The sequence below is a fragment of the Diplotaxodon limnothrissa genome, linkage group LG11 (assembly GCF_057381915.1).
Source record: "Diplotaxodon limnothrissa isolate DT_005_m linkage group LG11, D_limnothrissa_male_GT1.1, whole genome shotgun sequence".
Taxonomy (NCBI): domain Eukaryota; kingdom Metazoa; phylum Chordata; class Actinopteri; order Cichliformes; family Cichlidae; genus Diplotaxodon; species Diplotaxodon limnothrissa.
The window spans coordinates 30536880-30552945 of record NC_140606.1 but is presented as its reverse complement, the minus strand read 5'-3'; the positions used below and the strand labels follow the sequence as shown (position 1 = coordinate 30552945).

The 16066-nt window shown below is 40.3% G+C and overlaps 1 protein-coding gene across 5 annotated transcripts in view; it reads right to left on the bottom strand.

Moving 5' to 3' along the window:
- Positions 1-1945: 1945 nt before the first annotated feature.
- The window catches only part of kif13a (kinesin family member 13A), a 39631-nt gene continuing 25510 nt past the window's right edge, over positions 1946-16066 (bottom strand). The window contains exons 26-40 of one of the 5 annotated variants that reach the window (XM_085366601.1): positions 15498-15530; positions 14456-14555; positions 14247-14373; positions 14090-14145; positions 13884-14008; positions 12025-12201; positions 11814-11906; positions 11576-11728; positions 11376-11453; positions 11222-11272; positions 11045-11129; positions 10819-10970; positions 8945-9109; positions 5616-6822; positions 1946-3455 (exon numbers count right to left, since the gene is read on the bottom strand). In XM_085366601.1, the coding sequence (XP_085222727.1) occupies positions 3322-3455; positions 5616-6822; positions 8945-9109; positions 10819-10970; positions 11045-11129; positions 11222-11272; positions 11376-11453; positions 11576-11728; positions 11814-11906; positions 12025-12201; positions 13884-14008; positions 14090-14145; positions 14247-14373; positions 14456-14555; positions 15498-15530 (2736 nt within the window). In that variant the 3' untranslated portion in view covers positions 1946-3321. Of the gene's footprint in view, positions 3456-5615; positions 6823-8944; positions 9110-10818; positions 10971-11044; positions 11130-11221; positions 11273-11375; positions 11454-11575; positions 11729-11813; positions 11907-12024; positions 12202-13883; positions 14146-14246; positions 14374-14455; positions 14556-15497; positions 15531-16066 lie in introns of all 5 variants that reach the window. The other 4 variants (XM_085366598.1, XM_085366600.1, XM_085366603.1 and 1 more) reach the window with 4 other exon arrangements.

Sequence of the window (16066 nt, the reverse complement as noted above, 5' to 3'; positions counted from 1 at the left end):
CCATGAACTTTTTTTTTCCAGGGTGGAGTTATTGCACAGCATACATCTTTAATGAAGAAAACAAGAATTGGGTGCACAAGTTTGAACTTCTTTTGGATTTTCTCTAATCCACACAGGGTAAAAAAAAAAAAAAAAAAAAAAAAAAAAAAAAAAAAATTAATATTATATATATATATATATATATATATATATATATATATATATATATATATATACACACATACATACACTCAAATAATTACATATGCTTACTTAAATCTTTTAATAACTTTTGTCTTTTAACTTTGCCAAGGCCCATGAAGTTTCAGATTTGAGAGAATCAAAAATAAATTCAAACTTGTGCGTCCAGTTTAAAATAGTTAAATATGTATGCTGTAAAAATCATTCCACCCTGGAAAAAGAACAGTTTAAACAAATCCTTAAAAGCCCCAAATTACCATGACACTCATGCCTGTGATGAGTGTATGTAAACAGACTACCATAACTGTAGGTTAAAAGCACCTCAAACATGACACCACTGGCTACAGACAGGCTGGAAAGATTTAAAACTATTAAAGGGCTTCATCATTTTAAGGGGGCAACGTACTTATTCCTGTTTCCAGGATGTTTATATTGTCCCTGGCGATATTTCACACATGCTGCACATCTTAAAGTAAAATGTGTTCTATTATAACATCATTTGAAAGTTTTTTTTTAAAAACATGAGATTATTGTAAATTCATTACCCGTATGCTATCTTCTCCTGTACACCTTAGACATAGCATTCTTATTTAGATCTCAAAACAGTGCAGTTATATGAAAAAGAAAGTTTTCAAACAAAGTACACCCTCACTGCTTCCATAGTAATTAAGAGGGTAATTGATTAACTTGATTAACAGATCATTCACAGGTGTGTGTGAACAATCAGATGTGTGTTGACACAACGCCACGGTCTTAACCAGAGAGTGAGCAAATTCACCCCAAGGTCAGACCATGCAACACTCTGGGAAACTGCAAAAAACCAAAGAGCTACATCTCAGACTCTACAGGCCTCAGTTAGGATGTTAAATGTTAAAATTCATGGCAGTAAAATTAGAAATTAGGAAGAAGAATTCGGAAGGGTTGCCAGGAGAAAGCATCTTCTCTCTAAAAAGAACATGGCAGCACAGCTTATGTTTACAAAGTTTTAACTAAAGATACAACAAGACTTCGGGACGCTAGTGTGTTCTTTTGAATAATGCTGTGTTTGGTCAAAATCAGTCACAGACTATTGGCGCAAACACATCATTCCCACCGTGAACAAGGGTGGTGGAGGAATGGTTATTTGGGTTTGTTTACAGCCACAGGACTTGGGCATCTTGCAGTCATTGAGTTGGCCATGAACTCCTTCTCATTACCAAAGTAATGTAGAGTCAATGTAGGTAGTTCTAAGAGCTACTGAATCATAGGGTGCATTTAGATTTTCACTGAACTGCATAGAGTCCTGTGAAAACTTTCTTTTTGCAAGGACGTAAATTGCTGTATACTGTTGCTGTTTCCTATTCCAAATATTAAAACTGCACTACATCCCAGCATAGGACGGAACTAAAAACACAAACTGCTGGCTAATCCTACATTATCACCAGACTTTTTTTAATTAAAAAAAAAAGAAGTTAATATTAGACTACATTTTAATATATGTATATACATACACATCCAGGAAACAGGTTTGTCAGCCTGAAGGTATCGCTACATTAGATAAATGCAGTGGTTAAAAGTAACTTCTTGTTTTTTCTTTTTTCCTGCATCTGAATCCTGAATTTCAAATTTACTTGCATATACTAGTTAGGTAAATACACTAGGTTAGCATGCATGAGCAGAATGAAGAGTCAACACATACACTGATTGTAAATGTTCTATTCTAGAACATTTTGTACCAATTAAACAATTCAAGATACATTATAAATACAATTCTGTACATTATAATAGTGTATGTTCAAATACATTTCTATTTACAACTCCTTTTTAGGGAGAGCAGCTTTGTTCTCTTCTTTAAAGTAAGGTTCTTGGGTTTCTTTCTTTTACTTGCAATTACAGCTTGAATATTTACCTATTTCTAGTCAGTTCCACAGTTCACTGCTTTGATAAAACACACGTTTGTAGGAAACTCTTCTTCATACCTAAGCTAATTTTCTCTAACCCGATGCTGTCCATCGCCCCTTTATTCAATCCTCCATGTGAAAAACTGAGTTATTGAGTACCTTTTAAGGTGTAGCATCACTCATCAGTCTGTTAGCATGTAAAATGGAGATGGACATCCGCTAAAAAGGCATTCAATCAGTCAGTCAGCAAGGCAGGATGGCATTTTGAATACTTGTGGGTTTCAAAATATACATACAGGTTCTGATCCATACAGCTATGGTTATAACTACTGAGTATTTGGGGACTTATGTGCCTCTTTTTATAGAAACAGGGCAATAAGGCATCAGTATAACCAGCCTCAGACAAAACCTAGCTGCTTTGTACATCTAGTGTTGACACACAGTTCATCGGTTGCAAATATTTCATCAGTCCATCGTGGAAGACAGTCAACAAACTCTCCAAGAATCCTTTCCAGTGCAAGCATTCGAACACCAACAGTTTCGTGCTGGATGGATGGGGATTATTTCCTCCACAGTGTTACAGTACGTCAACAGCAACATTTCTAACTGCAACTCGGGTTTGCAGATTCGTCTTATGCTCAGGGTATGTGGCATTACTCCTAGAGATATGGCACTAAGCTTTAATTGGACACATCGATTTGTAGCAAATACGTCCACATACGCACATTAGAAAAATAACATGTAACTCATAACAGCAGATATGGAACCGAAGTTCTTTGGTTAGCCCTGATATTTCATATTGATGTAAATATCAATGTTTATTAACAGTAGTACATTCTTAATCTTCATATCCCAGATTACTCCATTATGAGCCTAGGGGGAGCTGGGGGGGGGGGGGGGGGGGGGGGGGGTGGCTGGAGTGCATTGCCTTACAAAAATACGGTAGTGTTCAGAACCAATGTAACAAAAAGTATGTGGGTAATATTGTATAAAGACTCCCAGATTAAAGTTTTCTATAAAAATATCACCATATAGAAAACTAAGATATGTGCATAGTGATTTTTTTTGTTGTTGTCAGTGAACAATAATTAGGATATACCTTCATTAAATGCACAGGTAAGATATGCTTTGAGACAGCACAGACTCCTTCAGCTCAGAGAATTGAGTGGTCAAAAAGATAATACGAAGGGAGGCCGAGGAGGATCTGAGGACCACGCTCAGATCCCTGCAACTCCCCGGAAAATGCGTCCTTCTTTGGGTCCTATCTGATCAGAGTCTGCGGTTCAGTGTCCATGGAGGGTGGTCCTCTGGTGAGACGAGATGGCTTCACAAACACGCCGTGGCCTGGGGGACAGCGGAAGTACACCCTGCCCTGGACTGTCCCATTGTGCTTACCTATAGGATGAGGCATAACTTATTAGAGGAGTTATGGCTCACTTCTAATCACTTTTAATGTAGACTTCTCTTACAAACACGTTTTACAAAACAAGTAAAATGTAAATAAAATCAGAATAAAAAAGACTTTTTAAGCCTTTCAGAAAAAAAAAGTCATTTTAAACTTGATGCCAACAAAACATTTCCAGAAAGCGGTCTTTCAGGAAAAAAAATATGTGGATTAGGATCCGAAAGAAGAAGAAGATGAAGAAGAATCTGCACATGCAACTGCAGGGATCCTTAATAAAAAAAAAGTGCAAAGTAGCACCTCTGCAGTCCAGACCTGCTACTCTCTCAGAGCATTTGACACATTGTGAAATGAAGGCTGGACTGTTGAGCAGCTGAAATCTTATATCAAGTATGGACATAAAACACATTTTGATGTCATGACTTTTTAAAAATGTGTTCCTGAGCTTTGTATTAAATGCTTCGTTCTACACGTCTGTCTGCTGCTGGCACTGTGTCCAGCAGGTTTGGATCACAATTGTTCAACAGTTTAATGTAATGGCCTATTTTCACTACAGAGACCTTTTGGCACGTTCTGCTCCGCTGTGCTTGGAAATCTATCTTGGTCTAGTGGATCACTGACAGGTGTCCTACTCTTTCTATCTGAAGCTCTTCTGCACCATTAAAGGATAAACCCTTTTTATTCTACCGGACCTGGGACCCATTTCTTCATTACCTAATCGCCTCTGCATTTTCCGGGATGATATATGAGTCAACAGTATGTATTGTGTTGCCTTTACTGGAATGTGATGTTTGTTTAGCTTCCTTTTTATTTTTTTTCTTCCTCTCTCAGTCAGGTTTAGTTCCCTGTAATTTATACACAGTTTGTATTACTACAGTATTTGCCTGCTTTGCAAAAAAAAAAAAAACCCCCCCACAAAACTTTGGCTTTTTTTTACTGGCATCAAAAGCAAAATGTGCAATTTTTATAGAATTTTATAGAATATAGAATGTATTTGTGCTTTTTTCTTTTAAATATAGGGATTTACTAATTTCTGTGTCCTGTTTTACTAACATTCACGCTGTGTTTCAGCTTTATTAGTAACAGGGTAGCACACAGAAAAAAACCCACATGTTATATGATACGTACAGTATATTAAGTGGAAACTGCCCTGGGGTCACAGGTTTATTGCTGTTTGTCACAGTCTGACTCATTTTCTAGACTATGAGTCAGTCTGTGATGACTACAACACATCAAAACTAAGACACCTTTTCCCCCCCTGCTTTTCCTCTTGTATACCACTTGGGGGCAACAGAAACCCCCTCAAAAGTATGAGATCCCTTATGAGATTGATATGGAAAACTACGAAAGCTTGTTTCTGCTATTTAAAAAGAAATATTTTTTGCCATCCTCAAGGCAAACTTTTCAGGTTATTATCTCAAAATTTTGACGTATCTATCTAATGTACTAACTCGTTAGTTTTGACTTATCTCAGCCAATCAATACATTTTTAAGCACAACGTATAAACTGGATGCACAGACAGTTTCCTGTTTTGTACAGCCAGAAAACCCAAATCATCATTAGCATTCATGTGAAGTTTGTGTTCACCTGTTTGTTGTCTCCAAAACAGACCAAAGAGAAATACCAGTTGCTAAATGCTCCACTATGTTTATCCATTAGCCTTTAACAGAGCCTTTGAGATCTTTCCTGCTTGGCACTGAGTGCACAGGCCTTAAGTGTTTGGTTTTTTTTGCTTTTGTTTTCTTGTTTTGTTTCCTAGAAACAACAGCCTGCTGACACTAATGGACCAGTCAGAGTGGATTAACAATCCCACCACTAAAAGCAAACCTCGCTCTCCTGTAAGTCGCTCTTCTAATCCTCTAATAGACAGTCAACAGGGGGTTACAGCGATTTTGTTTCACCACATAGCCCCACATGTGCGTTAGCCGTGACTGACACCAGTATTTAAGGGATTAATAAATACTATATTTATATTGCTGTTAATAACTGCATAGCCTTAAAGACAACATGTATAAATTAATCATTAAGTTTTTGACTAAGGAATACAGGACATCAGATATATGGAACATTCAGACTGTTTAAACGAATCATTCTTTCCTGTAATAATTACTTTTCTTGGGGGTTTACAAACAGAAGTTTTAAATGGACTCACCCACTGCCATGTCCAGCTTCACACCAATCCAGATCCCCTTGGCAAACTCCACCCCTCCCACATAGTGGACCGTTCCTCTCCTCTTCCCCACCCACACCTGCTCACCAGGTGCCATCCAGTCAGGAAGCTGAGCAACAGGAGTGCTCTCATCCCCACTGGAGTCTCCAGAGGGCTCGGCGCTGCTGGGATTTGGACTGGGACAGGGACTTCCATGGGGCAGATCCCCTTGGGCTGGCTCCTGAATGGGAGGTTCTCCTCCTGCTCGCAGAGCTGGAGCTGAAGACGTGGCTGTAGGTAACGATGTGAGTAGAGATGGCGATTGTGGAGGTGGGACCGATGCAGCAAGATTTATTTGGGCTGGAGAGGCGGAGACTGGGGCTCTGACTGAAGTGCAAAACACTGTTGTGTTAGGGCAGGACACACCTACACTAACGGCGTTTTCATAATTAGGATATTTGCATATTGTCTTTTCGGGAAGAGATGTCTTAAGAATACCAGAGACATCAGAGGTGAGCTGATTGTCAGTGTCACGTGTTTCTACATCGACTGTTTTCTTCTGCTCGTTTGTACAAACCTCCAACCCCTCCTCCCCCCATCCCTGTGTAAAATGTTCCAAATCAGCTACACCAACGCTGTCATCAGCCCCTTTAAAGTCAGTAAACTCCTGGCTGGTACTGAGTACACAGTTGTTTGGTGAAGGGAATGACTGTGGCTTATCAGTGCAATTAGGAATACTGATAGGTGAGGAGGCTGAATGGATGAGCAGGTCCTGAACCCCATCTGCCGAAAGAGGTCGTGGCTGAGCATCACTCCCCGCAGAAACACTTTTGGTTCGGGTGCCGCCTCTTCCAACAGGGCAGCCAAGAGGGTCATGGGAATCTCTGGAGGTGCAGCTGATATGGTCAGAGCTCTCACTGGCACTGAAAGGCATGTCAGACAGCGTGGCATTGGAGGCACTGTGTGAAAAGTAACCACTAGTGCAACTGCTGTTCGTGGGGCTTCGCGACACCCCTCTCTCGCTGCTCCCACCTCCACAACGGCTCCCCTTCAAGTCAGAGCGAAACCCCTCCTGGCTCTCCAGAGTGGCGTTGTAGATCTCAAAGTTTGCAAAGTCCTCTGGGATGTAAGGCTGTAAGGTGCTTTGGTCCTGAGAGCCACGATTTAGACTTAGAGCCATGCGCACATCCGTCTCCTCGTCTTCAGAGTCCTGCCGATCAAAAGAAGAGCAGCGGGACAAAAGACACACCAGGTCTGATGTTAGTTACAGCACGTATAGCCTATGTGAAGACTATTTACAGAAAGAGACTGGAGACAATGAAAATGGTTGAATGTAATGATGGAACAGAGCATAATGTATGAATATTGTGACACTTTTTTCTTTGATCTTTGATAACTTTACTGGTGTTTGCTGCTTTAAATTTGCATTCACATGCTGCATGTCCTTTAACGTGACCCATCAAGTTAAACACCTATCAAACCACTCATTCTACACTTAGGTCCACGATTTGTTGGGCAAAGACATAATTTGTGTATTTCTGTAGACCGCCATTTAAATGAAACAATTAATATATGACTGAAGTGCCTGCTTCCAGCTTTAATTCAAAAGGTTTAACAAACGTCGGAATTACAGTTATTTGTATATACAGTCCTCTAAATTTTAAAATTATAAGAATTAAGCGGACAAACCAACATCATTTTAAATATGAGGATTCTTTTGAATACTTTTGCAGTCATTGAGGTTTGAAACCCATGGACATCACGAAATGCTTTCTCCCTTGAAATGCGCTGCTAGGTCTTTACTGCAGCCACCTCAGCTGCTGCTTGTTTGTGGGTCTCTCTGCCTTCTTTTTTGTATTTATTAATTGTAAAGCATGCTTTGTTTGGTTGAGATCAGGTGACTGATTTCATCATTAAAGAAACTCTTTCTTATGATCCATAAAGTCTGTTCATCTTGACATTTCTTCAGGGGAAGAAACGTTTTGTCACTCATCCAAGCTAGACTGGGATTGGATGACTGAGGATGCATCTTATACTTTCACCCTCCCATCATTCTGGTAAAAGTTTATTGTAGTTTCTTCAGACCAGAGGAATTTTTCAGATCTGCACAGGCTCTTTTAGATGTTAGACATGTCTGATCTGACCTTCTGGTTCTTTAGTGTTTTGCTGTTTTGCAAACCCTTTGTATATACATTTATGAAGGTGTCTCCTGATTAGAGACTTTGACAACAATAATCCTGTGGTCTTGCACTTTAGCTGTCTTCCGTGGTCTCCCAGGTATTTAGATCCTGTTGAGATCTTTTTTAACAATGGTAATCATTTGGCCATTCCAAAAGTTTTTCTCTCTGATAAATTTATTTAGTTTGTAAGCCTAATGATGACCTCCCTGAATTACACTGACGTTTCTTTGGGGATGATGACAATGAAAAGCTATAAAATCCAGTTTCAACAACTGATATTATGTCTGCTCAGTTTGTGTTGAAATCACACAATTACCCTCCTTTAAACATGAAACTACTTTTCAGTCAATTAACAAACTAATTTTGAGGAAATAGATGTATATGAAAATGGCTGTAATTCCTAAATAGTTAGTTAAAATTTATTTTTAATTTAAATTAAAGCTGAAAGCCTGCATTTCGGTTTTCTCTTGGTTGTTTGATTTTAAATCCATTTTCCTGGTTTACACAGGCAAAGCCAAAAAAATGTACAGTATAATAGTATATTTTTGCATTTCACTGAATATTTGAATGCGGCTGTTTAGAAATTATACTATACTATATCATAATATTTTCTCCAAAAACATATATTTGTGCCAACCCATAAAACCCATGAAGCTCTGCTTTTTCAGCTACCTAAGTATTAAAATTTGGTCATAACTTATTTCAGCTTGTGATTTTGATGGTAATCTGGGGCTCATAGTAGCATTTAAACTGCTACTATGCTATTAATCTTAATATTTTCTATGCATGTATTAGATGTGTTGCATGTATTGCATTATAATCAAAAGTATTACCCCATTAATATCACAGTATTACATATTTTAACCAAAGTATTGAACTGATATAAACACTTTTTTTTTCTACCAGGTTAGTAGCAACCTAAATACTATTATTTCTAACTAGCTTTCCTGACTAATGCTATGTTATTACTGAGCCAATGAAGATGACTCTTGTTGTAAATGCTGTCAGTTCACGGATTATCTGCCCAGCAAAAGGACAAGTGTATAGTTGTGAGTGCGATACTTACAGCACACCGACTACTTGTTACGTCAGCACGTGTTATGTCTGTGCAAAACTCCTAGAGTAACCCTCAGTGGAGAGTGTAACACTTACAGCAGTGTGTGGCAGTGTGTGGCTGAGCTGTCTGCTGGTGGGAGTGGAGGTGGGGGTGGAGGTGGAGGTGGAAGGCTTGCAGTGGCCCTCGCTGCCTGCCCTGGGTCGGCGCCAGGGGCAGGGAGGGGGGAGCAGTGCAGGGCTGTCCACACATGAGCGCATGCTCTGCAGATGGGTCAGAACAACAGCACACACTTCACACACACAGCATGCATGGAGCTGGGCAGGCCAGTTATATCATTAGTGCCATGCAGTTTAACATTTCACAAAAACAATGCTTGAAGTGCACTAAGGACGAGGGACAGTACTTTTTATTAGAGAACACTGGTGAGCAGTTAGCCTGTGTAGTTTCTTGCACTCGTTTTCTCATGCCCCGTGAACAAGTATAATCTTAAGCACTTGCTCACACTTAATACATGCATAAGACCATTTTAAACAGACTACTGCTATTTATGTACTCCTGCATTTATACATTCAGAACTTTTATGCTGATTGTTAAAAACCTAATTCTGAAAAAGTTGGAACTGAAAAATGTAAATAAAAACAGATTCCAATGATTTACAAATCTCATTAAACTCATATTTTATTCATAGTAGAACAAAAAAAAAAACCAACCCATGTCAAATGTTTAATCTGAGGGATTTTACTATTGCATGACAAAAATTAGCTCATTTTGAATTTAAAGGCAGCAACTTTAAACATTTCTTCATCTACAGTACACAATACAACCAAAGGATTCAGAGAATCTGGAAAAATCTATGCAAAAAAGACAAGGTTGAAAATCAGCATTGGATGCTCTCTAAGGCAGCACTGCTTTAAAAACAGGCATGTCACAGAAATCACTGCATGGGCTGAGGAACACAGCTCCCTGTGCCATCCACAAATGGATGTTAAAGCTCTATCTTGCAAAAAGAAGCCATATGTGAACATGGTCCAGAAACGCTGCTGTCTCTCTGGGACAAAGATCACTTAAAATAGACCATGTTTGGAAAACATGGACTCTGCATCCTCTGGATTAAAAAGGAACGGCAACAGCTGACTTGTTTTCAGTGCTGAGTTCATAAGCCAGCGTGTCTCGTGGTATGGGGGTGAATCAGTGCCTATGGGATTGGTACCTTTAAAGGGACTATCAGCGCTGAAGGTTATATACAGTCCTCTCCACAGAAGTCCAACAATTGGTCTCTCTGGTTCCCAGCCATTTACTTATTGTAGCTAAGCAAAGAGGAGATACCCATCCCAACTTATTTTTTCTGAAAATGGTGAATTTCTTAGTTTAAATACTTGATGGTTTTTATTTTTTGCTATTGTGAATAAAATATGGTCTTATAAGATTTGCAAATCATCACATTCTGCTTGTATTTGCATTTTACACAGCATCCAAAAATCTTTGTAACTGGGTTTGTAGAAACTTCTATCTGCGAACCACAGTATTCCTGATATAACCTCAGTCCTTACACCTCTCTTAGTCCACTTCAAGAAAACAAATGTGCAGTGTTAGTTTAAATGATCGAAACAGTGACAAAAATATCCGGAAATTCAACTTCCACAAATAAAATGAGACATAACACAGCACAGCTTAGTCAAGTTGAAGTCATGCTCCTATGTGTCACGCACCTTCTGCTCAATAAAGTGACAACAACAAAGTGAATTATGTCATCACGCAGCTTCGGACAATTTGTGTTTTTTGTCAGCGTCGTTATACTAAACATGTTTTGAAAGTGTAACTTGATGTGGTGAAATTCCGACAGTGATCTGACAAAATGGAAATGTGGAACTGGAAGAAAAGTGCAATGGCAAAAGGAGCAACATGCAAAAAAAACCCCACAGAAATGAACACCACCCATTTAGAGTGATTTCAGCTCCATCCTCCTTACCTCGTGTCCCAGCAGCGGCCGGGCCTCAAGAACTTTCTTGGCCTTGTTTTCCTCTTTGACAGGAAGAAGAGACTTGAGGAATTTAGGAGGTTGTGGGGAGAGGACTTTAAAGGGGCTGGCAATAAAAAAGGTCGAACTGTCTGGAACCAACCCTGTATGGGAACATTCGGTGTTAACTCTAAGTCAGAACGGAACGCTTCCACACACGTGCTTTTTCTGAGGTTACCTGAACTCTCCTTTTTAATGGGTGTGGTACAAAGGGAGCCGTCCTGTGGATTACAGTTGGTGCTGTCCACACGGTCACAGTGATCCTGTGATTACAGTCACAACAGACCACAGTCATCACACAAATGTACTCTTGCATGACAGTTACAGAAAACGTTGAACAAGAAGCCCGACGCACCTTACAGTCTTCATCTTCACAACCAGTCAGGTCTGTTTTACTACATAAAGACTGGAGAACAAGAAATAGGACAGTAAAATTATGTGTATAATTTTATAGTCAAGTTATTTCCATATGGCCAGCAGGACATGCAGTGAGTGATTTCTTTAATTACTTGCTGTACATTTGGTGTGCTGATACTCCTCCTTAAGTGTCTCCCCTTGGCAGCGAGTGATTCCTTCACTGTCACAGCCTGCAGAGACCATTAAACAAAGGCAAATTTATCTCTATACATCATCCCTAAATAATTAATGATTATGATGTACACTAAATTACATTTTTTACTAAATTAGATTGTGTTACTGCGTAGGTTACCTGTCGTAGCCTCTCCAGGCTAAGGATGTTCTCCACCTCCAGAACTCCCCGGGTGTATTTTTCTATGTAAGTTTCTCCATCCTGAGTCTCCTCGCTGTCCCCACGAGCAGCCATGAGAGCCAAGGTTTCCCTCTCCTCTGGCTCCTCCGAAGCCTGGAAGAAAAAAAAAGGAAGGAAGCTTAGAAAGAGAAGTTAAACTCCAAACACTGATAAAACAGAAGCAGAGTTTCCAACATACCTTTGGTATGTTGGAAACTATCTCATAAGTCACACTGCAGGAGTAAAGCATGTTCTTTAGCGACATTCTTCTCTTGAGGCTCTGAGTGAAACTCTGTAAGAAAAAAAATATTCAAATTATGTTGATCATTAAAACATGACAGACATCTGTAAGCCTAATATGTTCTTTGGGCTAACCTCCTTTGGTTACATATAGAGTTTCAAGTATTAACCTGTTTGTTGTAGATGTTGACAGCAATCCTCTTGCGGAGCACCAGCTCCATGGAGGCAGGGTGGCTGAGCTGCACCGTGGCTTTAATGATCAGGTAGATGCGTTCATTTGGCGACGTGACCCGGTTGAGGTGAACAGAATCATGAATGGATGAATCCCAGGAGCACACTGCTGACACCTAATGAAATTTCAAACTTGTGTTTAATTTATTTAATTTCACATTTATCTATAGAAAGAATGTGTGGCAGTGGTTTTGTGACAGCACAGGGAGACACATGGATTACGATGGCATACGTGGACCGTAGCTCTGGGTTTGTCTAATTACCATTTAGACAGCATTTAGCGCAACGATTACTGTAGGGTTAGTCCTGCTCAACATCACACAAAAAGGAATAAAGATTAATTTCATTTAATTACTTCCTACCACACATGCTGCAACCCATCCAATTAGGCACACATAATTGTAGGAAAAAAGTTGCCCTAAAACCCTTTTATGTGTCAATTTGTGCAATTATGTGAGGAGAAAAACTTTATAGCAGCAATTTAGCAAATGAAGATACCGTAAATGTCGGGCTATAAGCCGCTACTTTTTGCACAAGCTTTGAACCCTGCGGCTTTTAGTCAGGTGCGGCTTTTCTATGGATTGTCCATGATTTTTGTCATATCGTAAGACGATTTGTTTTGTGTGTTCCGCTGTTGTACGGCACTACGTTGCCTGGCGGAAGGATCGGGGTTCAAGAGTGGTATGTTAGTCACATGTCCGTCCGCCAGGCAACGTAGTGCCGTACGAAGTAGCGCGAAAAACAAACTTCAAAGTAGCGCTACGCGTTCAGCGGGAGTCGTGGATGATGAGCGGCGATAAACTTGCAAGTTATGCCCAAAAAGCAAGTTATGCCCAACTCCACCGGTGGATTCTGACAGCGTGGAAAAGTGTGAAAACATCCACGATCACCAACGGATTTTGAAGGGCTGGACTGCTGCATGATGGAGAGGAGGACACCGCCACGGCCCTTCTGAGGGTGTTCGACTCTGACACTGACAATGAGGATTTCTTTGGTTTTGAAAGTGACAACGAAGGAGAGAAGAAGAGTGGATGACGAAGCCATCATGAGCCTGTTTGTATCTGACACTGGAGAAGAGGACTTTGGTGGTTTTAGTGGGCAGGAAGAAGAGAAAGATGGTGGTGAATGACTGACTTTTCTTCTTGTTAAAGCTGTGTCACTGCACCTGAGCCTAAAAGGTAGTCCGAATCTATTGTTCTGGTGTGCTGTAGGTTACTGTTATGTACTACATGTGCAAATATGTACCCATAACTTGTTTTTCAAAATATTAATAAAAGTGATGTCTCCAAACAGCCATCTCTTTCCTGACAATTCCCTTTGTGCATATTCTCTTACATATGATAAGTCAACATTGAAACACCTGCGGCTTTTGGTCAGGTGCGGCTAATGTATGTACAAAACAGGATTTTCCCCTGATTTTAGCTTGTGCGGCTAATATTTAGGTGCGCTTTGTAGTCCGGGAAATACGGTAATTTAACATGGAGCCATAGTAAAACCAAAGACACACAAATTTATATGTTTAACAAAAATACTCTACAGAGTTGACTTACTTACAGTACATTCATTACACTATTGGATATCTGTGAGCTTCTCTAAGTAAGTAAAGGGAAAAGGCAAAAGAATAATAATGCATCATTATTATTATTATTTTTATTTTTTGACAGTTTTGGGCCTCCAAAGAGTCTCTGAGTTGCCAAGAGAAACCAAATTGGAAACACTTTAATCTTTTTTTTTGTCTATGATTCAACTCAAGTATTTTTGACCAGGAGAGGGCAGTAAAGTAACCGTTGTTACTTACCTCCTCATCACTGTGCCTAATGATAGGTAGATAGAAGAACTGGCTGCCGTGCTCTTTGGGCAGTATAGAGTTAACGCCTGCAGCATGTGGGCCGGTCAGCTGCTCGTTCACTGTCAGATTATCCGCTGGTGGCGTACAAAAAGAAGGCCGTTTGCATTTGTGAAGCCAGCGAGGAGTCTGTGAAGTAAAGTATGTGTCTGCCTTACCATTTAAATCAAGGAAGAGTACAGGAATGTGAGCTTCCATTCCTGCAGGTGGAGTCCTACAAGCAGTTGAACAACAGGGTATTGGTTCAAAAATAAAATTAAATAAAAGGCAACAAGAAGTTTTCATTTCTGAATGTTTTGTTTTGCTTGTTTTCACCAGTCTGCAGGAGCTCCCGGGATGCCACTACCAGGTGCAGGTACCAGCACTGCATTTCTCTCTTCAGTCAGCCCGACCCACTGCTCCACCAGCCGAGCTTCACGCTCAATGTCCTCCTCTGACTTCTCTACATGCAGTGAGAAGGATAGAAGTTAAAAAAGAAATGTTTAAAAAAATGAGCAATCTTGTGATCAGGGCCTAAAACCCACCCTGTTTGTTGATGATTTTCTTGATTTGTTCGTCAAGATACTCCCGACGTTTGATTAGTGCATCTGACCAGCGCTCTCTAACACAGTTGAGATCCTCTTCCTGGAACCAAACAAAGAGCTGAATTAATGCCAGCTGGCTCAGTGAAGCAAAGGTTCTGCTACAGGGCAGAGTGAATTGTTACCAGTGGATGATGAGCGTGCACTGGGCTGATTTCTCTGAGGGAATACTGTAACTGCTCCCAAACACCCCCAGCTAATACTTTGGAAAAGTAACAGCTTTACCAAACCCAAGATGTTAAAAAGTAAAAGTCTTAAGCTCTCCAATTCTGGCTATAAAACAAATGTGATTTCACTAAATAAACACATACACAAAAGCTCTCCTTATCCCCCTTTTGCAATCGCACTCATCATTCACACTCGTTTGCATGCACCTCCTCGCACGCAGCCAAAGGTCCCCAAAGTCCTACCTGAATACATGGGAAGTATTTCTCTGACAGAGCAGCAGAGAGTAGATTCCCCTCTGCAACATCCCCAATCCCCGAAATACCTCAGAGCCAATCATGTTACGCTTCTGCAATCAGCACACTCTCACAATGCAAAGTACTGTAAATCATGCAGCCATGCAATGCCCAAGTGATTAATTGAGGCGTATTACTTCTGCAGCTCTTCAGTAGTGACAAGCAAACAGTAGCATTAGTGCGCAAAACCTGAGGGGAAAGGCAAGAGAAGGTGGGACAAGATTCTGGCAGACATGCTGCTCCCGGAAGCTCAGGGTGAACCTGTAATTTGTTCGTTTTTATTCTAGGAGATGCCAAAGAGTTGTTGGTGCGACTGGTAATCACAACACATCAGAATACATCCACGTGTGCAGCTGATGCAGATGCTGTTTAATAAAGCGCTTCTTTAGTCGGCAGGGACCTCCTGCCTCTCATGCCCTCAGCACAAGGCCTAGTCACAAACACGTGATCACATCGGTTGGTGTCCTTCATGCTGCAGTGTGAACTAAAGGGTGAGCAGCAGCAGCAGGAGACTCGAAGGGTACCTGATAACTATCCATATCGTCTTCCACCTCTCTCTGGCAGGAGAGAACACACTGAGTCAGATGTGGAGAAGCAGTAAAGGCCTTCACTTGACACGTCAGATGAAACCAGTTGTTTCTCATCTAGCTTACTGTGAATTTCAGTGACGTTTACATCCATGCTCACATACTTTTTTGAGTAAATAGTTATATTTATAACAAGAATTGTCAATTTCATAGTTAATTTGAAAAAAAAAAAAAAAAGGGATTCTGTGACTACTGAATTAACAAGCAGCCCCTTTCTATACCCCACAACAGAACTGCGACACTAACAAGTCTTTATTTTCTTGACCAACTCTATGCTGGCTGCCAGCTACCAGGATGGACCAGTCTAGGCATGAAAGCTGAGAAAGACTAAACATAGTTTGGCTGAATTGGTGTAATATTGTGTCTTTGTGGTATGAAACAAGTAGAATGTTCCCCAGAACATCTTCCTGTTTTGATACAGAAACATCTAAAGGCAAATTACCATCCTAATGAAGCCAGCACAATAGGCTCATAGTCAAAGTCCATTTGTGTGCATGTGGAAAAAC